Genomic DNA, 27,016 nt, shown 5'->3' with positions numbered 1-27,016 from the left:
AATCTAAATCTACTTCCCTCTAACTAACCCATTCCACAGGCTCCATGAAGAACAACCCATGTCCCCATGAAGCCGGTCTAACTAAACTAACCCATCCCACCAACTAGTGCTTCCTTTGCCCAAATACAGTATGTCCAGCACATCCTGCAGGGCCGTGTACTTGGAGCGACGCTTTTTTTCCTTTTCTTTATTGCACCGCCAAGGCGGTGGTCGACAGCTTGCCCGTTCGTCCTTATGGGCGATAACGTCCCCTCCAAAGGCTGATCTGTGCAGCCATGACGTCACCCTGCCAATCTCCACAAGCGCTCGCTCTCGCGGGATTCCCCATGCGGGACGTGTGCTGTTTGCCCGAAAATCGCGCCGCAAGGTCCGAGCTGATGACATCAACCACGCGCTGAGCCTGCACGGCTTGCCGTGCAGATTGGCATGCACGTATCGTCCCGGAAACCCGCTCCACGAACAGAACACGCGGTATGCAGCACGTGATGCCCCATACAAGCGCCCACATGAGAACCCCCGTGGTCCGAATTCAATCACTCGCTGCCATTTTAACCGTCCGCGCGACGGTCTTCCCCGAAACGTGGGAGGTTCCCGCGCCAAAATCCCTCCACGAAGGAGCGCGCGCGAGGGCCGTTCGCGAAATGCCGACGGGACCTCGTACACGGCGTCTCGTGAAACCGGCGCGGTTACCAAAATAGCTACAAGCGGGCCATTCGGCTCGCTGTTCCCGTCTCCCGTCTGGATCCGTCCGAAGACCATTTTCATGCGTGCACTCATGCACGCCATGACACTCACACTATGCGCACATTTCAACACACTCGCTCCATTCACACTTTTTACCACACACACCGGGACAATCATATCGGGGATTCACACTACCACAAGGGGTCCTGAAGCCTCTACTCCCCCCAAACTCTGCATGGACCCGTTAACAGCACTCATCCCCTCAACCTCGTTCGGCCTGATCGGACTCACCTTGTCGCGATCTGCTTCAAGGGGGCATAGCGTCTCCCTTCGTTCCTGATGGAGGCCATCCTGCTGCTCGCATCGGGTCCCAACACATTCCCCAAGCTCACCCCCATTGTCCCCAACTATCACTACCTGTGTGTGTTCGTCAATGACATTATTTACCTCATCCTCTACCTCTTCTGGTTCCCGTGTCCCTGTTTACATTTTCGTTGTCTCTTTTATTATTTGTATCTCAGTCACCTCTTTTGTATCCTTTGTAGTCTCCTCGTGTTTATTAGTTTCTTCCTTTATTTCTTTTATTATCAGAGTCTCCGTCACCGTTAATTTCTCCGTCACCTCCAAGAGTCTCGTCCTACACGTCTCCCTAATTATCGTGACGGCGTCTCTCGTCACCCCGACCTCACCCGTCTCCATTGCGGGTCGACAAACCTCCACACTCCTCCTAGGCTCGTTCGTTCCACCACGTGGCATCGCCATCTTGTGCTCCATTGTCCGCTTTTCATCACGCGCAACCGCCATTATGACCTTCGTGCCGTTCATACTTGTCTGCAGGCCTAACCCCATGCTCTGCATCTCAACCGCTGGGTTTGCATGTCGCCCCTCAGTGCCTCTATATTCGCATCCGTCTGTTGTGCGCTCGCATCCATATCGCCCCTCAGCGCCTGACCATTTGCATCCATATTGTGCTCCAAGTCACCCCTCATTTCGTTCAGCATTTCCACCAATTGGCCCCAATCAAACGGGCTCGACGGAGCCGACCCGCCATGATCGGTCGTGGAAATGGACGGGATCGGAGAGGAAATTTGATGGAGGGGGGAATTGTCATACGCCGCCGCTGCACCCCTTTCGGGCTCTGAGTTTGGTTGCGGGGTATGGTCGACCTGCATGGCGGTGTCCTGGGCCTCTGGTTCCTCCAACACTACATATTCCTTACTACCCACCTGCCTCAGCTCGTCTTGGCTGGACATGTTGCGTCCTGGGAATAAAATTTAAAAGCTCGTAATTTGGAGGAAACAGGGGGGTTTGCTCTGTATACCCCTGGTCCGAATCCATGAATTTTGCTGCGGAGGGGGCCGAATCGCACTCCTGAACACTAAGGTTGCGGGGCCGGGTATCGGGCGCGAGCACGACCGCCAGATGGAGCTGCGGAGTCGGCTCGACCGATCGCCCGGAATGTATAGGTCGTCCCCGGATAACTCCGGAGCCGACGGGTCCTCTATCGGACCGAACTCGCCAACAGGTCACCTGCGTGGAATAGGGTGAATAGCCAAATTTCTATATACCTAAGTATCCACGCGGGAAATCTACCGGGGAAATTCACCCTCGGCCGACTTTGTCTGAATCGAGTCGCTATCGCCGACTCGGATCCGGCGTAACCGAGCGGAATTACCAAAGTCGGGCCAGACCAAATAAACAATTTACCGACACTAATCCTCAAACACATGTCATGTCGAGCCAATGAAAGAAACACAAAACGAGCTGATACATTTAACAATCGGGGTATTTATTCAAAAATAATTGGGGGAATTAGGGGAGCACGTAAGAGGCAGAATTAAACCGAATATCAGACAATGCATGTATGTACAGGCAAAAGCACTTAACAGTTTACTACTTGGAAAACAGGCCCACGGACACACACACACACACACACACACACACACACACACACACACACACACACACACACACACACACACACACACACATGAAGTGGTGGCTGACACCTTTATTTCGGCCTTCAGCTCGGAGGATAGTGAAGCTGAAGACCAGGGTCTAACTTGGACCTGTCCGCCTCGTGCGGTCTTCAAGCTGTTCGGACCGGGCACCAGCGAGGGTGGATCCAACCACTGCGAGCCGCGATCAGTTTTTCGAGCTCCGGCGGATCCCCTCGCGCTCTGGAACACGTGCTGGGGAGACGAGGCGCCGATCCTTCCCGATCCGATGCGTCGGTTCTCCCGAAGAACCACCAACCAAGAAGAGCACAGGAACCGAACCAAATTAGGGCGAACAAGACCCACGAACAAGAACCAAGAAGAAGCAATTTCCATCTCTCTCTCTCTTCCCTGCTTATCCCCCTCGGGCACGGCTCGCTTCCGACGTGACTCATTCGCCGTCGGTGGGGGCTGTCACATCTCATTTCTTTGAATCCCCCACGCGATCCAATTTATGTCCATATTAAGCATGGAATTTGGCTTGTTCAGCGTTGGGTGGGGGCTCGACCTTTCCCCCACTGAGCGCGCGGAGAATGCCGGGAGCGGAGATTGTTCTGCCAGCTGTTTTACTTGGCGTCGAAGTAGTCCATAGCTGTTGGCGGCATCGAAATGAAAAGAAAGCCTAACTACCAAAACAAATCACAGCGCATGAACATTTATTTACCCATTAGACAAGGGACGGGAGCTATCTATAAAACACATACTTACCGATATAACTGAGCTATAGGACCTGAATGTTGTGTGTGATAGGTTTCCAAGTTCGTAACGATACATCCAGGCCACCCAATGGATTGTCACAAGGGATTTCTGCAGATGCTTGCCAAAAAAATCTAGGGCGGATTACGTCATTTGAAAAGTCACATGTTGTCTGTGTTAATTCGTACCTTCTTGTGCTGTATTTGTGGATTTTTTTTTTTAGTGTTGTTCATGGCCTATTGTAAAATTGTGTCCCTCTTGTCTCCGTATTCCTCATTTTGCTTATTCCTTTCCAAATATTTTACTTTGACCTCAAAATTATCCTATTTCTTCAGCTCACTTCAAAAGGAAAAAAAAAAATCCACTCCATAGACATCTCATTACATTTGAATTTCCTTCTGCCTGTACTTTTTGTTCTCCAATATTTTCCCCCCTTTTCTCAACCAATTCAAACTCTTCACTGAATAAAAATACTTCTTCTTTAAAAGCATTTTAAAATGCTTTACTTTCCTTATTTTTCCATGAGGAGTACATCACCTTCACCATAATATTCTTGCGGGCCGGCGGGGTCGGGTGAGAAGACCACGAGGTGGGGGAAGCTACGTCGATTCCCACCAGACTCCCCGGAATTGTAGGCCGTCGCTCACGGATAATTCCATGACGCAGCGGGTCGCTTATATTAACCAACCGTGGATGCCAATAACTCAACCATGTGACCTAGGGTCCTCCCGTCTATGGAATTGGGTTACCTAATTAACCACATGGTTTAATTACCGGGGAACCACGCCCTCAGCAAGCCTTGTCCGAACCAGATCACTCCACCAGATCGAATAACCTTTCCGGATCGGATGCAGCCGAGTGACACTGCCAAGGACGTACCGGCTAGAAGGAACAGATCATTGGGAATAACAACCCGGCTAAACTTAGATTCCAACCATGCTGGACCAATGAGAGAAAAGACAAAGATGAGCTGGGAACATTCCTAATGACAATTATTTATTGACAAGCAAGCGAGTAAAGGTATGCGTTACGACAAAGATTTATTGGGTATGCAACGCAGGGATAGAGGAGAGAGTTGTGGGGTGCGACAATGATACAAGCAACTTACTAAAGCAGACACAGTGCAGACTTGACGCGAGATTAATAACAGTTACAACAATAATGCTCTTCTACAGGCTTACTTAACAGACAGGCGCCAGCACACTCAGTCAGACACACACACACACACACACACACACACACACACACACACACACACACACACACACACACACACACACACAAAAACAAACCCAAATGAGAAAGGATTTTTTGCAGCCAGGGAGGGAGGGGGGTTGAGGTTATGCTCTCGGTACCTGGGCATTTCGGGGGAGGGATGCTCCATGGTGCAGTACCAGACAATAGTCGTGTTGTCTCTGGTCCAAGCCGCACATGTGGAAATCATGTTCCGAAAGAGGAGCTTGAGTGGAGAAGGGCGGAGTCCAGAGGGAGAGGGTGGAGCAGTAGGCGGGACCAGGCAGGAGGCGGTTCGTCGAGGTGAGACGTGGGCGGAGTCAAGAAGCAGGAGGCGATTCGTCGAGGTCGTGTGGGCGGAGACGAGGAACAGGAGGCGGGCCGTCGAGGCGAGACGTGGGCGGAGTCGAGAAGCAGGAACACTCCGCGTGAAAGCACCCACACCGAACACACACGACTACACCGAATACTTCTCCGTCCTTTATAGAGCCCAAAACTCAGGGGAGGGGCCATGCCAAATCCAACGCCATCGACCGAGTCGGGTGCTCCGACCCCCCATGTGGTCCGCCAGATTGGGCCGGGCCTCGGACAGACGCCGGTGCAGCCCGCTCACCTTGCCGCCAAAGCGTACGTGACTCGCCGCACATGTCTGGTTTCTGGTAGACGTTGATGCACAGTTATGGTAGATGAGACAAGACGAGGGGCGAAGCGTACATGACTCGCCGCACATGTCTGGTTTCGGGTCGATGTTGATGCACGGTAATGGTAGACAAGACGAGACGAGGGGCGAAGCGTACGTGACTCGCCGCACATGTGTGGTTTCGGGTAGACGTTGATGCACGGTTATGGTAGACGTTGGTGCAGCCCATCCACCTTGTTGCCAAAGCGTACGTGACTCGCCACACATGTCTGGTTTCTGGTAGACGTTGATGCACGGTTATGGTAGACGAAACGAGACGAGGCTCAAGCAGGCAGATTTACCTCAGAAAAGAAAACAAAGAGTGGGGATAAAATAAAAGGGGAAAATGATTGAATAATCCTAACTATTAGACAATCTCAACACACTCCCTTGTTTTCCCACTAAACAAAAGGAAGGGGTCTATCTACACGTATAGTAATGGCATAACTGTCTCAGGACACCTATCTGTTGAATGCATGCGGTTCCGAGAACCGTAACATTATATTCCTCTTCATAAGATCTTCATTTGTCTAATTTGGAATCAGAATCCCTCCACTTCATGTCCCCTCTTTTGCATCCCTCCTCACACTCCCCTCTCAATGCTTCCCCCCCCCCCCCCCACACCTCAATGCTTCCATGCACCAAACAAACTCAAACCTTGACCATTACTCCAGACCCTCAAAACCTTTCTCAAACTTTGCCCCTGCAATGCCTTCATCCCCCCCACCCGCCGTCCTTGCACCCTCCAAATGCCTCCTCCCCTGTCCCCAATGTTGTGGATCTCACATATTCAAGGTCTCTGGTCTAACATGATCGATCTCTCAATCCAGGCTGCTGCCATTGAACCAAACCTTCCTCCGACAGGATGTCCCCGATTCCTTAGTGTCTCTCCCAGGCTATTGTTTCCTCAAATTTGACAGGCCCGAACCCCACACCTGTGGTGGAGTTGCACTTTACATAAATAACTCGATCTCTCAATGCCCTTGTAGTGGGGCAACTTAGCGTAACAATTGTGCATTTTGTGAGGAAAGCACCAAATTTGGCACACTAGTAAGCCAAACATATTATGAACAGATTTGGATATTGGGCCATCTCAAATTCAGCCACTGATGGCTGTGGCAGCCATTTTCCAAAATGGCCACTAGCGGTTACTATAATTTCACTCTAACATTGGTTTGAACATTTATTAAAAGCTGAATTAAGAAAAACATAACCTGTAGCCACCTCAAGTTTAAAGATAGCCGCCATTTTGCAAGATGGCTGCTAATTATTTGTTGTGCCGGACGACTATCTCACTCATCGAAATTGGTTGTTGAGAATGGTGGCAAACTAATCGCAGGCTGCGTCTGATTGATATGAATACCAACATCGCTTATGTAAAGTCAGTGGTTGTTGAGCATGGTTGCAAACGAATCATGGACTGCGTCTCATTCATATGAATACCGACATCTCACTCATAGAAAATGATCGAGAGATGTCTGATTTAAATGTTCTGAATCAGTGATACAGTCTGCTCTGTTAATATTCTCTCAATTTTGTGAGCACTCTCCCTCACACACACACAAAGCTGTGCATTCAAGTGTGGCCTTTTTGCACTTGCAACGCTTCAGACAGCTCTTCTTGCACTTGCACGATACTAGCTCATAGCAGGTGTGGGCTGCTTTGGGTAGCTTAGTCCAGTGTGGCTCGTACACCCCCTCGTCGTTCTTGACCCAGCCCCAGCTGGATGGAGGAGGCAGCTCTGGCGTTGGTAGCAGTGTTTGACCCCACACATGGCCTCCTTGGTAGGCCGCCCTCTTCACATGCTCCTCCAGAGCTGCCTTAGTTGGCGGGATCAGCTGCACGTTGTTCTTCTTCGCGAAGAGTTTCTTCCGGGCATTGTCAATGTCATTGCACGTGTTGGTTCTGTCATAGAGCAATATGACGAACCTCTCGATGGTGTGCATGACATCGTCTGGTATGCCACTTGGTGCAGAGGATAGCTTCAGCAGTGCGTCTAAGTTCTGGCAGAACGGTCCAGATTGTCCAAGCAGTCTTCTTACCATGTTCAGCAAAGCTAGATACAGTGTCACACCCAGTCAGAGCGTGAAACATTGGGAGTGCCTGTGCCTTCTCTGGTCCTAGGCCAGCTGCTATTTCGTGGGGTGCCAGGTACCGAATACTCTTCCCAGTGCCAAATGCTAGCAACAGTTCATCTTCTGGTTGCAGTCCCTGGGCCACTGACACAGCCAACACCACAACATCGGTGTCAACTGTCTTGATCAGTATATTGTGGTGACCATGGTTGGCTGCATGGGATGCATGCAACAACATTCGACTGTCAGCTTCTTCGTGGCTGCACGGGGCGAGCAAGGCCAGGTCTCGCAGCGGTGGCTTGCTCAGGACTGCCTCTCCATCAGTGATAACCAGCTGCTTGTCATCCTGGTCAAACCACCTGAAGATAGCTTCTGATAGGAACTTGAACAGCTCGGTCTTGTTGGTGTCCACTCGGAGGAAGTTCTGCCAGTTTCCAGGTATAACTGCTGCTCCGACCACGCGTCTACGCACTCCTTTTCCAAGCTTTGATCTTGCACTGCCTTTCAGTGAATCAGCAACGTAGCGGTCCCAGACCAGGTCCAGGCGTGACACAGTCTGAAGCTTTGTTGACAGGTACGGTATGAAGACATCCTGGGTATAGTCATCAAAGTTCTTGGCTACCGCAGGCTTCAGCATCTGGACAATGACTGCCCCATCAAGAACTAGGCTGGTGATATCAAGAGCCTCTGATTGGGCATTGGAGATTCCGGGGTCAATATGCACGCACACCACTTCTACTACCATGTGCCAAGCCAATAGTGCGATGAATGTTTATCATTGGTTTTCATTCAGAATATGTGTCTTAATAAGACTAATTAGTCCACTTTAACTTTTTTTCTCAACCAAATCAAATTGTTACTTTCTTTGACCATTATTGGACATTTATTAGTAAATAAACTTTCACTATCAACCTGCATTCCTCTCCAGTAAAGCAGATGTGTCATAACAGTAACCACTGGTGGCCATTTTGAAAAATGGCTGCCACAGCCATCGGGGCTGAATTTGAGATGGCCCAATATCCAAATCTGTTCATTATATGATAGGCTACTAGTGTGCCAAATTTGGTGCTTTCCTCACAAAATGCACAATTGTTATGCTATATTTCGTCGTCTTCTGTTTCTATATGCTATATTCCGTCGTTATGCTATATTTCGCTAAGTTGCCCCACTATTGCACTGATTGCTCGGCGTATTCAACAGTACTCAATTTGACCCTGCATTGGCAAGTTGTGAAGGTCTGTCGACCTTCAATGACAGTAGGCGATGGTGTTTTACAGATTTCCATATCCGACTGGTGAACGGTCAGGGTGAATGACTAAAAACGCCATAATATATTACTATTATTTTTTAAAAACCTTCACCCTGCACTGAACGATCAATTAATATGTGCATCTCAGGAAGAAGCCGCCTGGGGCTCAGCACCACTTCACAAACCCCAGGAGCTGGTAATAACTCTGTATGAGAACCCTGTCGGAGATATCCTGGACCTATTCACACTGTTGTCGTTTTCCATTTTCTCTCCCTCGGATAGTGTGGAATGACATCTACTTAATCACTTGGATACCTGACTGAATGAAATTCCTCACAACCCTGTTTATCCGAGCAGAAAAATTCTGCCACTTTTTGACCTAATCTTGGTTGGTCGGAATGGTCTGAATGCAGCTTCATGGAAGGTCTGCACAGTCACGTAAATCAGCATAAATGTCTAGCCGAGACAAAATGTTCTCGAGCACATCATTTAGGTCAAGCAGAAACAAAGATGGCCCGAACACAGACCTGGGCAGCACCTGCATTAATGATATGGGCTGCAGAAGATTGACCATCATGCCACACAAAAATTTGGTGAACTGTGAGAATTCTGAGATTATTGCATGCAGATGCCCAGGAATATCATGTGACTGCAGCTTGTGAATGAGACCCTGATACCAAACTATCAAAAGCCTTTGAGATGTCAAGGGCTGCAAGTCTGGCCTCACCACACTGGTCTAGGGCCTGGTTAAGTGTTTAGTTTTCAGGGAAAGAACATCACCAGTAGATTGGAAATTATGGAATCCATCCTGAGCATCACTTAAGGGGCTGTTACACCTTGACGTTTTAGCCAGTGTATGGCAAGGTCTCAAAATCTATCTAAAACGCTGGTGTACGCTGAACTATTGATGTTTTTTTAAGTTTTGGGCGTATAATAACGTGTTGGACGTATGCATAACGTATTAGTAACGTACACAGAACGTTTTAATCACATATAGATAACTTATTCTAACGAATGCTGAGCGTGTTGTCGGCGTTCAGAACCTATGCCCAACGATAGTCTAACTTATGCATAGCGCGGCAGCGTATCGCCAACGATCACATGGCGTTGGCTATTCATAGGCTGCAGCTCGACGATTCAAATCATAACCGCACTAGACATCGAAGTGTGAAGGCGCTGTCACACCTTGACGTTTTAGCCAGCGTATGCCGACGTATGAAAAATTTGCCGAACCAAGCTGGCACACGTCGAATACGTTATGGGTAAGTTTTGTATACGTTAAGAGCACGCTGGCATACGTCGTAGTACGCTGGCATACGTCGTCATATGCAGAGTACGTCTGCATGTTGAAAATTTTCTGCATGTTGAAAATTTCTCGACGTACTCGCCGTATCATACACATTCCGCATACGCTGGCATAAGTTGTAGGCACGCTACGCGATCGTTGACACACTTCGACATACGTTACTTGTACGTTACTCATAAGTCGAAAAACGTCAATGTAATGGTGAGCGTCAGTGTTCCAGACTCCCTGGTTCTTTTTTTCTTTTTCTTCGGTATGACGGTGATGTTGACACTTCGATTTCTAGTGATTTAGAAGAAAAATCATTGACTGTCTATCAAGAATCGAATCGTCTTTGACAACACAAAAATGTTCCAAAAGAGATTCCATAAGTCACAAGAAAAAAACACATGAATGCTTCAACATCGAGGTGTTTCTTGGCATGTTGGGGTGCATAAAATAGTGACGTACCATGCTTGGGTGTTAATCCATCGTCCTGATAGTGGAGGTTGCAGACACCACTGAAACCGATTCCCTGGAAACCAGGAACGTTTTCCAGCTGCACATTTTGGAATCCAACAAACTTTTCACAGAAACTGGAAAGTTCTCGAATAACATTCTCCAAGTTGATGAACAGACTTCCCAACAGAGAAGACCCTGCAAGCTGAACAACCTGCGGCTTCAAGAAAGATTTCACAAATTTACAGAAGTCAGCGTACATTGCAAATTGAAATTTCTCTTTGGTGAGAGAGAGGAGCTCGGCTCGCAATGAATCAGAGTCTGTACAAGCTCGAAGAACTTTCTGAGTCTCAATTCCAAGCACATTGATCACTGCTTGGGCTGTTTCTGCTCTCAGACCTTGTGTTTGGAGCCATTCCAAGAAGTTGCCCATTCCACCGATGACCTGTCAGGAACACAATGTTTACGTTAACAAAGGAAAGGTTGTACATGTTATTTTCTTTACTATGTATTTTATCCAATCAATGTGAGGTTTTACAACCAGTTTGTTCAACCCATGTGGGCTGGCAGGATGGCCGTGGGGAAGGTACACTTGCCCCTGAGTCGTCTGGCTTGGGTTTGAATCCCGACACGGCAATTTATAAACTGTCACCGTCGTGTTTTACAGACAAGGAAGGGGATCAATGTGTGTGTGTGTGTGTGTGTGTGTGTGTGTGTGTGTGTGTGTGTGTGTGTGTGTGTGTGAGAGTGTGTATGTGTGTGTGTGTGTGTGTGTGTGTGTGCCGTCCTTCAGATGAACATTCAACTGGACATCCCCTCTCACAGCATTAGTTGGTGGACAATAAAGATCCAATGGCACCTTTCATGAAGAGAAGGCGAGCTATCACTGGCACTCTGACCAAATTCTAAATTTCTTCTCAAATTTACAGGGGAAACTACATTAGCGGCACAGCCACACTCACAGCAATGATGCAACCAGCAGCCACTGCAAACAAAATGAAGGAACCAGAAATGAAAAATGAAAGAGCCCCCCACCCCCACCCCTCACCTCCACACCTCTCTCATTATCATTATGGCATATAATCAATGTCCAAAGGGAAAAAGGACAAAACAAGCAGAAAAGCCATGGTTGGGAAAAACCTCTTATTCCATTTCTTCTTCCTCATTTCCCTTTCATGGACACCGAGCAGGATTAAATACAAAACCTGTCAAAGGGCAGAGAAGCTCCTTGTGAGCCAACGGCCATCCATATCTGGTGCCAACTGTGTCTGCAGACGTCCTCCTACAGCCAGTTACCTTCCCTCAGAGGTTGGTGGCAGGATTTGCACTCCGGCCACCACAAAACACTTCACTCCACAGAACACACTGTGGTGTGTGTTGGGGTGGTGCTGAGATGTCGTGGATCAGACGAGTCTCCTCGGGTTAACCTGAGGCAGTCGCTTCGGGAGGGTGCCTGGAATGTCCTATCGCGAAGAGATGGGGATGGGCCAGGCATCTTCCTGGGGGATGGCCAGACGGAGGCCCCTGGAGTACCGGCAGAAACTGGACGTGATGCGCTGTCGTACATGCTTCCAATGAATGAAGAAATTAATTTCCCTTTATACAGTGCGAGGCCAAATGCTACAAATCTGCTCCTGCCATACCCAGGGCCGGCACAAGATGAAATGATGCTCAACGGAAGAGTCGTCTTCCGAGCCACCTCTCTGCTTGTTCAACATTTCACTGCCTTATGAGGGGCTAGCGAGGACAAGCAAGCAGTGGTGAGGGGTAGCGAGGGTAGGCAGGCAGTGGTGAGGGGTGGCGAGGGTAGGCAGGCAGTGGTGAGGGGTGGCGAGGGTAGGCAGGCAGTGGTGAGGGGTGGCGAGGGTAGGCAGGCAGTGGTGAGGGGTGGCGAGGGTAGGCAGGCAGTGGTGAGGGGTGGCGAGGGTAGGCAGGCAGTGGTGAGGGGTGGCGAGGGTAGGCAGGCAGTGGTGAGGGGGTGGCGAGGATAGGCAGGCAGTGGTGAGGGTGGCGAGGGCAGGCAGGCAGTGGTGAGGGTGGCGGGGGCAGGCAGGCAGTGGTGAGGGGTGGTGAGGGCAGGCAGGCAGTGGTGATGCAGCGGGAGCAGGCAGTGGTGGCGGAGGTGCAGCGGGGGCAGGCAAGCAGTGGTGAGGTGGTGGCGAGGGTAGACAGGCAGTGGTGAGGAGGTGGCGAGGGTAGGCATGCAGTGGTGAGGAGGTGGTGAGGGCAGGCAGGCAGTGGTGAGGGGTGGCGAGGGCAGGCAGGCAGTGGTGAGGGGTGGCGAGGGCAGGCAGGCAGTGGTGAGGGGTGGCGAGGGCAGGCAGGCAGTGGTGAGGGGTGGCGAGGGCAGGCAGGCAGTGGTGAGGGGTGGCGAGGGCAGGCAGGCAGTGGTGAGGGGTGGCGAGGGCAGGCAGGCAGTGGTGAGGGGGTGGCGAGGGCAGGCAGGCAGTGGTGAGGGGGTGGCGAGGGCAGGCAGGCAGTGGTGAGGAGGTAGCGAGGGCAAGTGAGGGGAGGGGGGGGAGACAGCGCGACTGCGGAGGGGTGGAGGATGTGCTCCCTCCTTCGTGTGTTCTGTAAACCCCTAATCATGACCTTGTGGAGCCCTATTTAACCGAGGATGTAATCTTGGTGGAATGTTCACCAGGAATGTTTTATTTTGTCCCCACACGATGTTTAGTTTTACCATCTGGGATTATAAATCAGGTTTTTAAACTCCATTCACGTTATGAACGTGAAACATCGCACGGAACAGGTAAAGTAGGTAATCGTACCTGAGATAAGAAAATGAGGAAACTCCGAACTCACCTCTTCCTCAGAAGATCCGACCCGACCACGAGGACCTTGGTTCCAGTTCCGGTACAATGTTTCCAAGGAGATCACCGGGACACGGACGGTACTCGAACAAATGCCGTCCGCTCCGTCGTGTTCACTTTTCCTCGATTCTCTGTGGAACAATTTCCTCCAAACGAATGTGTTGTGATCGCAGTGGGTACAAAGTACGGGGAAGAGGGAAGAAAGATAAATAAATGGGGAATCAGAAGGAGGAACCCCCTACCAAGCTTATCTATAGACCCTACCGACCATTGTGCAGATTGTTTTTTCTTGGTGGGGGCTGGGGTGTGGGGGTTACGTGGTTTTACATCTTGAAGAATTCTGATGAGAAGTTACAATAAAAGTATGAAATACAACTTTCAATAATTGTTGTGCGTAAGTAAAGACAGCCCACCTGAAGGATCTTTCACTCATCTGTTTTTAATCATGTCTCGTGCTCCACACTCGAGAACCAGCTGACGTCACTTCCCGTTCCGCCTCCTCAGTTCCAGTTCATCATGCATTCATTAATATTCATGTAACTCCCAATTCCACAATAATAAGATGATGATATTGTTGTAGAATAGAAACAAGCTGATTTCACTACAGAGGCTTTAATTCACTCAATCAAGGTGATATCTGAAAGCATAAACAAAACACTGACAGCTCAGTATGTCGTGGCAAAAACAAACAAACCGGGTTATGTTTATGAAGAGAAAACATACCTCACTTATAATTCAAAACACCTCACCGCACTGTTAACCGTGGGGACAGGAATCCTGTACTGTAAATGGCGAAGACTTGTAATACCAGGGAAAACCTGGAGGCGGTGTTTCATGATACACATTCACATTGAGAATTATAGCAGAAAGAGTGTGCTTTGTCTTACATCCATGGATTGAGAAACATTCTGTGATGGATCATTCAGCGAATAATATCAAATTGATTGACGTGTGAAAAAAAATCCAAGATGGCTACCATTTTTCAAGATGGTCACCACTCCATAAGGATTTTATTAAGAATTCTAGTCGAAAGTGTGTGCTCTGCCTTACATCCATGGATTGAAAAACATTCTGTGATGGATCAGTCAGCGAATAATATCAAATGGATTGGCATGTGAAAAAAAAATCCAAGACGGCTGCCATTCTTTAAGATGGCCGTCATTTGTCACACAACCCAAAAAGGATGTACAACAGTTATAGTGGGTTGGTTGTGTACTCCATGTGAACATCATAACATGACTCATGAGCTTATCAACGTTTTGTTTTGTATCTTTCAGGAGGTGTACATGTGCCTTTTTGATTGATATTCTTGTTGAAAGTGAGCAGAATGGCCAGTGATTTGTCGGACCAGTTTGACTGGGAGAAGTGCGTTGTGTGTCAGCGAACGACAACAGAGAAGCTTCAATGCCCAGACAACAGCAAGCGATCAGATGTTGATGTTGGTATCGGACATGAGACTTTGGCCAAAAACATTGAATGTTTTCAGCAACTTGGCTGCACATCGATATCGGTACCAGCAACTTCATTGAAGTTAACATCAGACAGTCCATTGGCAAACATCTTCAAAGAGAATCACGCGAAGTGGCACAAAAACTGTAAAGACCACTTCAATAATACTAAACTGCAACGAGCACTCGAGGCAATAAAATGCAGATGATGATTTGCCTACCACCAATGACACAAGGTGCAGTTCAGGCTCACCCGCACTGGGATGCAATGACATGTTTCTTCTGTGAGACTGGAGTGGGAAATGGTAATATGTGCAAAGTATCCACATTCAGTGTGGACCAACGAGTTAGAAACTGTGCTCGGATACTGGAAGATATGCTGTTGCTGTGGAAACTCAGTTCAGGAGATATGGCAGCTCAAGATGTACTCCACCATATCAACTGCCTCACTGCCCCGGGAAAAAAGGCAGATAAAGCAGTTATACCAAATGTCGATGATGAAGGAGAAACAACTTCATGGTATTGTACTTGCCGAGTTGGTCTCATATCGTTGTGGGCCGGGGTTCGGTGGCGATAAACGACCACTACGTGGAGTCGTCTCCCACTGAACACCCGGAATTTAGGTCGTGACTCTCGGATAAGTCCAAAGGTCACGGTTCCCTTAGAGGACCGTGGTCGCCAATATTTTGACGGCATGGGATAGGGTTAATTGCCTAATTTCAATATACCTTAGTACCCACGTCGTCTAACTACCGTGGAAAACCACACCCTCGATGGACCTCGGGCGTAACGAACTGTTTACCGAGCCCGATCCGGGTGTACACCGAGCGGGGATTACCAAGATCCGTTGGTCCAAATGAACAATTTACATCACGAACAGCCTCACTAATTTTCAATACGCACCGTGCTGGGTCAATAGGAGAAAGCACAGAAAACGAGCTGGTACATTTAACAGGGGTTTATTTATCATGGGGGTTATCGGGCGACCCGTGGCCACCGTTGATTGGACAAGCTCACAGTGGGCAGAGGGAACCTCACCCCTGTATGTGACACGCTGCACGTGAGCGATGGATGGCGATGGTACGAAAATGTCGGATGAAGATTTGAAGATATTGAAAAAAACCTGACTATAAAAGTAACTCGTAGAGTACACATGAAATTCCCATTCGACAGAAGGATGGGACCCTGATTATAAACACATACTTATCGAAATAACTGAACTGTGGGGGCTGCTGTCTGTCTGTGTGCAAATACCTTCCAGATTCATAACAAAAAAACTGAAGCAAGAGAAGACAGCAGTGATCAGTTTCTCATGCTAAAACTAGTTGACCTCGTCAAGATGTACATTGCACGTATGGAGAAGCTTGGACAAAGTGTATCTGGTCATATACACAGTACAAAACTGAAAAATAAAATTCTAGCACAGTTTCCAGACATGCAAGCCAACAAGCGGGGGTGGGATATCAACCTTGCATTCCAGGATGACATTGCACTTCCAATGAACAAGGCCTATAACACAAAGGATGATGATGAAGCCATTATTCTTGCCAAAGCTGCAAACATCATCCGCAGCAACATTAATCAAAAAGGTGAATTTCAATTCAGTGGTTAATTTACAGGCAATTGTCAAGAATTGTCATTTCCACAATCACTCTTCCCAATGGTGGCCATGATCTTAAGTTGTCCAAACATTGCAGGCCAATTAAGCAAGATTAGGGCACCTGAGTCTGTACTAACTCTGCAACAGATCACTTGGTATACCACTACTATTCGTCGCTGTAAAGGCTCAACTGCAACATTTCACACCACAAATCGAGAACCGCCACTACCAATCTATATTGGACTTCTGTTACATGCAGACATGAAAGCGAGGCATTGTTAAGAAACTGCATCACTTGGGCTTGTCGATCTCATATGGCAGGGTTCTGCAGATGTCTACAGAGATTGGCAATAGTGTTTGTGAACAGTTTGAAATAGATCAACTGGTGTGCCCTCAGAAGCTCCGACATGGTCCATTTACCACAAGCGCCTTTGACGATATTGACCATAATCCCAGTTCCACAACAGCTACGGGATCACGACATGGAACAGGAATTTCCCTATTTCAGCATCCAAGTACTCATTTTGCAGGACATGAACGTGATACGATCGTTATCAATCCAAATAATGTCACCAGAAGAAAGACTATCTCACCGTTACCAAATGAACACACAACCGTTGCTCCAGTTGTTCTTCGTGAAAAGGAACCTGCAGTGATCTGATCATATTTGGAGGACTCCACATACAGATGGCTGCACTAAAGACCCTCGGTGACTGGCTAGAAGGTAGTGGTTGGACAGCTGCGATTGCTGAGGCAAACATAGCATCATCTGGAACAGCAGATTCGTTCATCAAGGCTGCACATGTTTCACGTACATTCAGGGCAGGTCAGGTATGGGAGCATGCAGCAGAGCAGCGCGTCGCTGCGTCCACTTTCCACCGGTACTCCAGGGGCCTCCGTCTGGCCATCCTCCAGGCAGACGCTTGGCCCATCCCCATCTCCTTGAGATGCCAATCAACCTGCTGCAACCATGAGGCACGTGGTCAGCCCATTGGCCTCCTCCACTCACGAGACTCCCTCGCTGAGAGAATCTGGTGAGCAGGATCAACGTCAGGAAAACGAGCCAGATGTTCATACAGCCGCAGATGACGCTCACAGACGATGCAGGTAATAAATTTCATTTGAGTCTCTCAGCAACCGCTCGTTGGACACAAAGTCCGACCAGCAACAGCCAAGAATTCTCCGAAGAGACCTGGTACCAAAGGAATTGAGTCTCCATCTCAGATCCCTGGTCAGAGTCCAAGTCTCACATCCGTAGTGCAAAACTGGAAGCACCAAGGACCTGAAGACTCGGACTTTGGTCCTCCTGCATTGGTACCGGCAGCGCCACACCCCATTATCCAGTGAATCCAGGACTCCCCAGGCCCGACCCAGATGTCTGTTGACCTCTGACTCACAGCCAGCAGAGACATAAATTTCACTGCCAAGGTAAGTGAATCTCTCCATGACCTCAACATCTCCACCACAAACAGGCACAGGCAAGACAGCAGCATCCAAGATGTCATTGAAAGCCTAGATCTTTGTTTTGATACAGGAAACCCGGAATCCCAGCAGCTCCAACTCCTCATTCGGCACCTCGAGGGCGGGCGCCCAAAAGGATTTCTGGAGTCTCCGCAAAGATGACTGCATCATCTGCGAAATTAAGGTCAGAGATCTTGACATTCCCAAACGATGCACCGCAGCTTGATCTCTCCGACATCCTCCCTATAATCCAGTCCATACAAGTGCTGAAAAGTGTCGGGGCCAGTACACACCCCTGACGAACTCCAGTAACAACTGGAAATAAGTCAGAGATGGTACCGCCACATCTCATCGCACTCTCAGTACCAGAGTAGAGTTCAGACACCAGATCAATCAGTTTTGGTGGCACCCCACGAAGACCAAGAATCCTCCAGAGAGCATCCTGATTCACTGAGTCAAACGCTTTACAGAGATCAACATAATCTGCAAGCAGCCCTTGCCGAAACTCTCGTCTGCGTTTGGTGAGGACCCGAAGAGCAAGGATACGGTCAGTCGTTGACCTCTTTGGTGTAAAGCCTGACTGCTCTGGATGCTGGTGCTCAAGCAGATGGTGGCGAACCCTATCAAGAATTATCTGAGCAAAGACCTTGCCCGGCACTGAGAGCAGCGTCACCCCTCGGTAGTTGTTGCAGTCTTGGCGATCACCCTTCCCTTTCCAGAGAGGGACAACAAGCTCCCTCTTCCAGTCAGTTGGGATGATGCCTGTGTTCCAGGCAGAGCACAGAACTGCATGCAATGACATGAGTGCAGCATTTCCACCAGCCTTGAGAAGTTCAGCATGGATACCACAGATCCCAGGACCTTACCCCATTTCAACCGGTTCACCGCAGCCTGTGTTTCCACAAGCGAAGGTGGACCACAGTTGATTGGACGGTCAGCAATCGGGACAGCAACACCCCTGACGGCCAGCTCGACAGCTGGAGGATCAGCCTGGTACAACCGCTCAAAGTAACCGGCCCAGCGGGCCTTCACTTCAGGTTCCTTTGTCAAGACCCTACCACCCTCTGCTCTAACTGCAGTATACCGAAGGATGGACTTGAATGAATGCAATGCGCGGATTCCCCTGTAAGCAGGATGAGAATCATTTGACCACAGGTGAAGCTCTACCCCCTCACACATTCCTCGCCCATAGGCCTCCTTGTCCACCCTTAGCGCAAGTACAGTTTTACGCCTCAGCTCCCTCAACAACTCAGCTCTGCCATTCAGCCTGGCCCTGTGACTCTGGTCAATGGTATCCAGTGTCCCTTGAGGGACAAAATTTTTCTTCACCCGATGGTGAGTTCCAAGACATCCACTGGCAATATCAAGGACAGTGGTCTTGAAGACTCTATCACTCTTCAGGACCTCCCAAAGCACCCAGACCCCCCAAATCTCCACTCAGCTTGTTTGCAAACTCCTCAGCTGCCCTCTCATCCTTGAGCTTGCCAACATCCAGCCGAGGCTGGGATAGTACCATTCTCCTGGATTTAAGGTGCAACTTAGTAGTTGCTACAACAAGCCGGTGGTCAGTATGGAGGAACTGAGCACTCCGGTAGACCCTGCAGTTCTGGATCATTCTCCAGCGACCATCAACGAGGACATGGTCAATCTCCTTTGCCACACCACCAGCGTTGGAATACCAAGTCCAGTGATGTGCCTGTGGGCGCTGAAACAATGAACCAGCCACCCAAAGTACATGACTTCTTGCAAAGTCAAGGAACTTAGTGCTATTTTGGTTCACAGTTCCTGACCCATGGGGACCAACACACGTCTCATAACCATCCCTATCAGTTCCAGTTGATGCATTAAAATCCCCCAAGACTAGAAGTGTTTCTCGTTTGGGGCACTGATCAACCACAGACTCGAGCATGGCATAGAATGTATCCTTCACGGGGAGATCACTCACCTCAGTCGGAGTATAAACAGAGACCAGGGAAATGACACCTCCGGAGTGACGAATTAGTCTCACAATATACTCGTTGACCGGTGTTGCCTCAATTATCATTGCAATCAGCTTATTGGACACAGCAACAGCACCTCCTTGGGCATGGTAACCATCAGAGCAACCAGACCAATAGTCGGTGTAACCACCCGCCATGACCTCGCCGCAATCCTGTCTCCGAACCTCAGGGAGTGCTGCAATACCGATGTCCAAACGCTTGAGCTCAGATGAAAACAGAGACAGGTGAACATCCTCTCTTAGCGATAGGACATTCCAGACACCCACCCGAAGGGACCGCCTGAGGTTAACCCAAGGAGACCGCCGTCTGGTGGACGACACCTCAGCACCACTCCGACACACTCTCCCGCAATCTGACCTGGGATGGTTACCCCGTGGTTTCCCTCCTATCATCAAATATTGGGGGTCCCGAAGGCTTTGCCCCAATCCCGTCATTCGGTAAGCTGCCCTGCGAAGGGAAGCTGCACAGGAGGTACCCCCATGGAGTGGGTTTTCAGATTTCTTTGCGTTTTGTGGAATGACGGGTTTGATGGTGGCCGGAGTGCAAATCCTGCCACCAACCTACTAATAAGAAGAAACCCTAATTGCAGGAGGACATCCGCAGACACAGTTGGGCACTCGATGTGGATAGCCGTTGGCTCACAAGGAGCTCCTCCACCTTTGAAATGTTTTGTTTTTAATCCAGCTGGGTGTCCATATACAAACACCCTCCTCACCAAAAAACCTGGTGGTGGAGACGGTTTAGTCTCATAAAATGCTCATCAAGTGACGGCATGTGTATTGTACATACTCATGAAGAAGAGCTATTCATCATACACATGCAGTCTTCCAGAAGGGATTGACCAATTGACACTTGATGACTGGAAAGTTGTGCGGTCACATGAAACTCCTCAGTTTCACTACTGGTCAATAACACTGGTCTTTGAGTTAGATGTATTGACTTTTGTGCAATCATTATGTGAGGGAAATTTCCAGTTATACAAAGATGCTTTGATGAAGATCATTCCATGGTTTTTCGCTTTGAACCGTCATCACTATTCCCGCTGGTTACCTGTTCACCTTCGTGACATTCTTAGCCTCGGAACTAAACATCCTCATCTGGCGAAGGAATTTGAAAATGGAAACTTTGCAGTGCAGAAATCACGCAGAGTCTTTTCTGGGATTCCAATCAATCAGGCACATGAGCAGAACAACAAATGTGTAAATTGAGGCTGAGGCAAATAACAAATACCTCCCAGATTATGATGCTTCAAAAGATGGTTCTTATTTCATGTACAATGATGCTCATAATTTATATGGATTGACAATGTCTGAAGCTCGACCTTCGGGGGTTCAAAATGGGTCAAAGAGAAGAATGATGAAAAAGTCTTGAAAGATGTTTAATCTTGACAAAAAAATAATTGGATGAGGGAAAGTTAGGATATTACTTTGAAGAGGATTTAAAATACTCAGAACTTCACAATACTCATAAATACTTCACATTTGCCCCTGATAAAAGAAAGACCAAAAAATAATGTTTCCATGAATACTGGGGTGGTCCAAAAACAGCAAAAAAAAAAAAAAAAAAAAAAAAAATTCAGATGTTGTCTCCACAAGCCTTAAATTATTCCACTATGATTCAATAACACGCCTAAAAAAAATTTAAGTTGATCGGAGGTGATTTCGAGGTCGCTCCATAAAACGACTTTTAGTTTCATGAGTTGGTTAAATTAGGGTATGGTCAGGTACGATTACGGGTACTTCTGGATGTCCGAGGTGGAAATGGGGTGCATTTTCGAACTCAATGGGGTCGATTTACTCTAAGAAATGACTGCACAAACATTGAATTCACTGGCATTTCAAAAATATGACTAAAAACATTTTTTTTATTACTGGAGTTGAGTAACTAATCATACTGACGATATTATTAAACCTATAGTGAATTAGTTGTCGGTCTAAACATTTCTTCGAGTAAATCGACCCCACTGAGTTCAAAAATGCAGTCCTTTTTCACCTAAAAAGTACAGAAGTACACGTAATCGTATCTGACCATACCCTAATTTTTAAATCAATGGAATTACAAACTATTACAATATTTCGTCTCATTTACCAAATACCACTATCATCTCCGCCTCTACTGCTGTCTCCACTCTCGCCTGAACTTATTTCGAGCTGGCCCAACATCCAGTGTTTTAGATTCAATGATTCACGAAAAATATGTTAGTTATTTATTTAGTTCTTATTATATTAAATTAGGGTATGGTGAGATGCGAATCCGTACACTTCTGAACTTCCTAGGTGAAAATGGACTACATTTTCGAACTCAGTGGGGTCGATTTACTCCAAGAAATGTTAAGACGGACAACAAAATAATTATAGATTAGAAAATATCGAAATGAGTTGGATTAGTGACTCAATTCCAGTAATGATAAATCTTGTTTTAGGTCATATTTTCGAAATGGTAGTGAATTCAATGTCGGTGCAGTCATTTCTTTGAGTAAATCGACCCCATAAAGTTCGAAAATGCACTCCATTTTCACCTCGGACATCCAGAAGTACCCAAAATCGTACCTGACCATACCCTAATTTATTCGTCATGAGACTAAAAGTCGTCATATGGAGTGACCTCTAAATCACTTTCGATCAAGCTTAAAAAATTTGTGTGCGTTATTGGATCATATTAGAATAATTTTAAGCTTGTGGAGCAACATTCTATTTTTTTTGACTTTTTTGGACCACCCTCATGAATACCAACAATCATGAATTACATGTACACACAGATCAACAGAAAAACTTTCAACGACATGAAACGATGAAGACAATTCAGTCTTTGATCAAGGAAACCTGAGACAATATCCATCAGTTGGCTTGAGAACACAGAAAATTCATACAATTAAAATTTTTTCATCAAAGGCATTGATAAAATACATCGATTTCAACACTCAGATGTGAACAGTTATGAAGACTTACTTTAAGATAGACTTCAGCAAGTGAATAATTCTATATGTGGCAAGACGATGGAAAATGTGAGAAATAGACAAAGCATAACTCAATTAACCTTCGGAAAAAACATCCAAATTAATTAAATGCATCTTGGGAACAAGCAACCAAATTAATTAAATAAATATTGGGAACAAGCAACCGAATTAATAAAATACATATTGAGAACAAGCAACCAAATTAATTAAATACATATTGGGAACAAGCAACCAAATTAAATACATATTGGGAACAAGCAACCAAATTAAATACATATTGGGAACAAGCAACCAAATTAAATACATATTGGGAACAAGCAACCAATTTAATAAAATAAATATTGGGAATAAGCATCCAAATTAATTAAATACACCTTGGGAACAAGCAACCAAATTAAATACTTATTGGGAACAAGCATCCAAATCAATTAAATACATATTGGGAACAAGCACCCAATTTAATTAAATACACCTTGGGAACAAGCAAACAAATTAATTATATACACCTTGGGAACACGCAACCAAATTAATTATATACACCTTGGGAACACGCAACCAAATTAATTATATACACCTTGGAAACACGCAACCAAATTAATTATATACACCTTGGGAACAAGCAACCAAATTAATTATATACACCTTGGGAACAAGCAACCAAATTAATTATGTACACCTTGGGAACATGCAACCAAATTAATTAAATACATATTGGGAACAAGCAACCAAATGAATTAAATACATATTGGGAACAAGCATCCAAATCAATGAAATACATCTTGGGAACAAGCACCCACTTTAATTAAATACATCTTGGAAACAACCTTCCCCTCATCCCACCATTCTCGGCTTCCCACAAACCCTCCCCCTCTCGGGTTCCCTCCTCTCAGTCCCACACGGATCCTCCACCTTCCTCAGACCCTCACAGCTTCCCCAAGCCCTCCTCCTTCTCCACAAATCTTCTCAGATTTCTTTCTACTTTTGTGATTGAGAGTTTGTGGCTGCATCCATCTTCACCTCATGGCCTTCTCTCATCCTTGTTCTCCCCCACCTCCCTCATTTCTCCAAATCTCCCTCTCTCATCCAGCATGGTTCATCAAATGCTGATTGAAATTGCATTTTTTAGAGAAACCTTTATCACAGACAGAACACTTGTAAGGGAATGCTCCAGTGTGGGTGGTACTATGGATGTTTAAACTCTGTACATTAATAAAATCCTTATCACATACGGAGCATTTGTAAGGACGTTCTCCTGTGTGGATCCTCATATGTGTTTTCAATCTGCAATTGTGAGAGAAATCTTTATCGCAAATTGAGCATTTGTAAGGACGCTCTCCTGTATGGATCTTGACGTGATTGTTGAAGCTGCCTTTTTTGGAGAAATCTTTATCACATACAGAGCATTTGTAAGAATGTTCTCTTGTATCTCCTGTATGGATCCTCATATGTGTTTTCAAATTGTCTTTTCTCGAGAAATCTTTATCACAAATGGAGCATTTGTGAGGACACTCTCCTGTATGGATCCTGACATGATTGTTCAAACTGCTTTTTTCAGAGAATCCTTTATCACACACAGAGCATTTGTAAGGACGCTCTCCTGTATGGATCCTCATATGTCTTTTCAAAGTGCTTTTTAGTGAGAATCCTTTCTCACAAATGGAGCATTTGTAAGGATGCTCTCCTGTGTGGATCCTGATATGAGTTTTCAAATTGCATTTGTAAGAGAAACCCTTATCACATATGGAGCATTTGTATGGGTGCTCTCCAGTGTGGGTGGTTCTATGGATGTTTAAACTATGTTTATAAGTAAAATCCTTATCACAGACAGAACATTTGTAAGGATGCTCTCCTGTATGGATCCTCATGTGTGTTTTCAAATGGTGTTTGTGAGAGAATCCTTTATCACAAACAGAACATTTGTGTGTTCTCTCCCCTGCATGGATCTTCATATGTCTTTTAACATTACTTCGTGAAGCAAAATCCATCCTGCGCCCATGATACTGATAAAGTATTCGCCTTTCAAGAACCTTTTTGTGTTTGGTTAATTTAATATTTGTGTTGTTTCGATCAGACACGCACTTGTATTTTAAAGGTAGTGAGTCTTGATCTGGTGGTTGTTTCTTCAAAGACTTCTTCACTGTCAGGCTCCAACTCAACCTGATTTCTCCAATTGGATCTCGTGATTGTTCTAGAAAAAACAGAGCAATATAGTTTGTAATATTTTTTTTTTCAGTGAAAGTAAAAACTGCAAAACATAATGTGTTCTTTGTAAAATTTTATATACCAGAAACACCAACACCCATTGTTACATGAGGGGATGAAAACTTACAGGCTCATATCCGATTATTTCTGTTCAGACATAAGGCGAGGGGACGAAGCCTTACAGGCTTGTTGGTACCCAATTTAAATTGTTCTGTTTGAGGAAGGCAAGGGTACCCTATTATTCCTGTACGGATTATTATTGTCATGTCTGAGGGTCACTAACGTGTTTGCCTTTGCGCAGGAGGTCTGATGAATGCCTCCACAGATTTCCGAAATGGGCTCTTACTGCGGTCAGTTATTTTAACTTTCAGTTTGTGTTCCTCAAAGATCATTCAATAAAAACTGAACCAAGTGGCAGAAAACGCACCAGATGCAATGGGCAGGAAGATGTCTCTTACATTTATAAGTTTGTCAATTATAAAGAAAGGTGCAGGGAAGAGGGGAGATGAGACGCGGTCATAAATGGTACTGACCAAGAAATCGATGGACACAGATATGAATGGGTGGGAGGGGACAAAAACGGATGTACATTGATGAATAAACATATCCCAATGAGGCACCAACATGACAAATTCATACGGAGAGCAATCGGGCAAGCGAGTTCGTGGATGGCACAAAGCAGCTGGTATATGCAAGGCTTTGGCGCACATGCAAACTGCTGCTCAAGATGGGAAGTATCGCAGGAACAATCCGGTTGAAGACAGACGAAGAAGACACGGAGAAAGACCATATATATATTTTCATATATATATATACATATTGTGACGTCCACGGGACTTGAACAGTCCCGCCAACGTAGAATGAGCCGAAACGATGGAGGCGGTTTATTTATTTATAACCCAAACATGGCGGTTCTAATCGCTCTACCGCAAACGGGACGAGGAAGGTGGCACGAGTCGCTTTTCACTGAGTTGATGATGTTTATTTGTTTTTATTATAAACCAGAAATAACAAGACTCGGCAAGAAGAGGGATGGTGTGGGATCGGGCGTGGGGAAAAAACAGACAATTCCAATGAATATACAGATCTCAAACCCTCTAAGGCGCCAAGCAAGCACACACACACACACACACACACACACACACACACACACACACACACACACACACACACACACACACACACACACACACACACACACACACACACACACACACACACAACGTAGCTACTTCTGGTGGTCAGGCTGGACCGTGGTGTGGACGCAACTGTCCCTGGATCGGCGTCGGACGAGCTGGCCTTGCTCTCGTCGGGGGGGGGGGGCAGGAGAACCCATGGTGCTGTCGACCTCCTGGTCCCGGCCCAAGTCCGCTCACAGCCGCCAGGGAACCAGTTCTGGTGCCAAGTTGCGAGCAGGAGAGGGAGGCAGGTCCGCCCGCCGTTCGACCCCGTACTCCGAGTCAGCAGAACCCCAGAGCCAACCAAGGTGAGGCACGAGGCTCAGCAAGGCTCCAAGACACGATGAAGAACACGATCGAATCAGCACAACAACAAGTATGCTTCCCGCGCAACAGCCTCCACACCAAAAAAACACGATCTTTTTGTCCCGATCTTCTTCCTCTTCTTTTTTGACCCCAAACAGAACCTTTTTATCCTCCCGTCCTTGTCACTTCCAATCGAGCCGTTTTATTGGCCCACCGCCGTCGCCTTCCGCCAATCGTGATCACGGGGCGGAGCCATCCGCAGCCCTGTCCTGTGACGTCACGGCCAGCCTCCAGGGACTACTAAAAGGGGTTTACGCAGACACACTTACCCTATCCCGTGTCCCTATCTAATTACGTGACAATTATCATTTCCCCCTTGAAGAAATGAACATTTACTAGACAACTTATCACCACTGAATTGCTACTTATTACATCGAGATCCTGGTAAACTCGAACAGCATGGCATACCTAATTAAACATCCTAATTACCCTTTGAATGCATACCCCCCCTCAAACGTAACAATATGTATAAAGTATATATATATATATATATATATATTTACATGTATATATATGTATGTATGTGTATAAATATGTAAATATATGTATATATATGTGTATATACAGTCATACCTTGACATACGAGTGCACTAACTTACGAGTATTCCGAGTTACGAGCCGTTGCTCGGACGATTTTT

At 46.8% G+C, this 27,016-nt stretch overlaps 1 protein-coding gene across 1 annotated transcript in view; it reads right to left on the bottom strand.

The window, feature by feature from the left end:
• The window catches only part of LOC147029167 (uncharacterized), a 91,274-nt gene that overhangs the window by 11,115 nt on the left and 53,143 nt on the right, over window positions 1-27,016 (bottom strand). The window contains exons 4-6 of the mRNA XM_085876356.1: window positions 24,712-24,820; window positions 13,160-13,298; window positions 10,367-10,799 (exon numbers count right to left, since the gene is read on the bottom strand). Of these exons, the coding sequence (XP_085732482.1) occupies window positions 10,367-10,799; window positions 13,160-13,298; window positions 24,712-24,820 (681 nt within the window). The remainder of the gene's footprint in view (window positions 1-10,366; window positions 10,800-13,159; window positions 13,299-24,711; window positions 24,821-27,016) is intronic.

Source organism: Eptatretus burgeri, chromosome 4 (genome assembly GCF_056783735.1).
Source record: "Eptatretus burgeri isolate ZD-2024b chromosome 4, Ebu_testis_v1, whole genome shotgun sequence".
In the NCBI taxonomy this organism is placed as follows: domain Eukaryota; kingdom Metazoa; phylum Chordata; class Myxini; order Myxiniformes; family Myxinidae; genus Eptatretus; species Eptatretus burgeri.
Note: the sequence above shows the minus strand (reverse complement) of the source record. Positions and strands in the feature narration are given on the sequence as shown.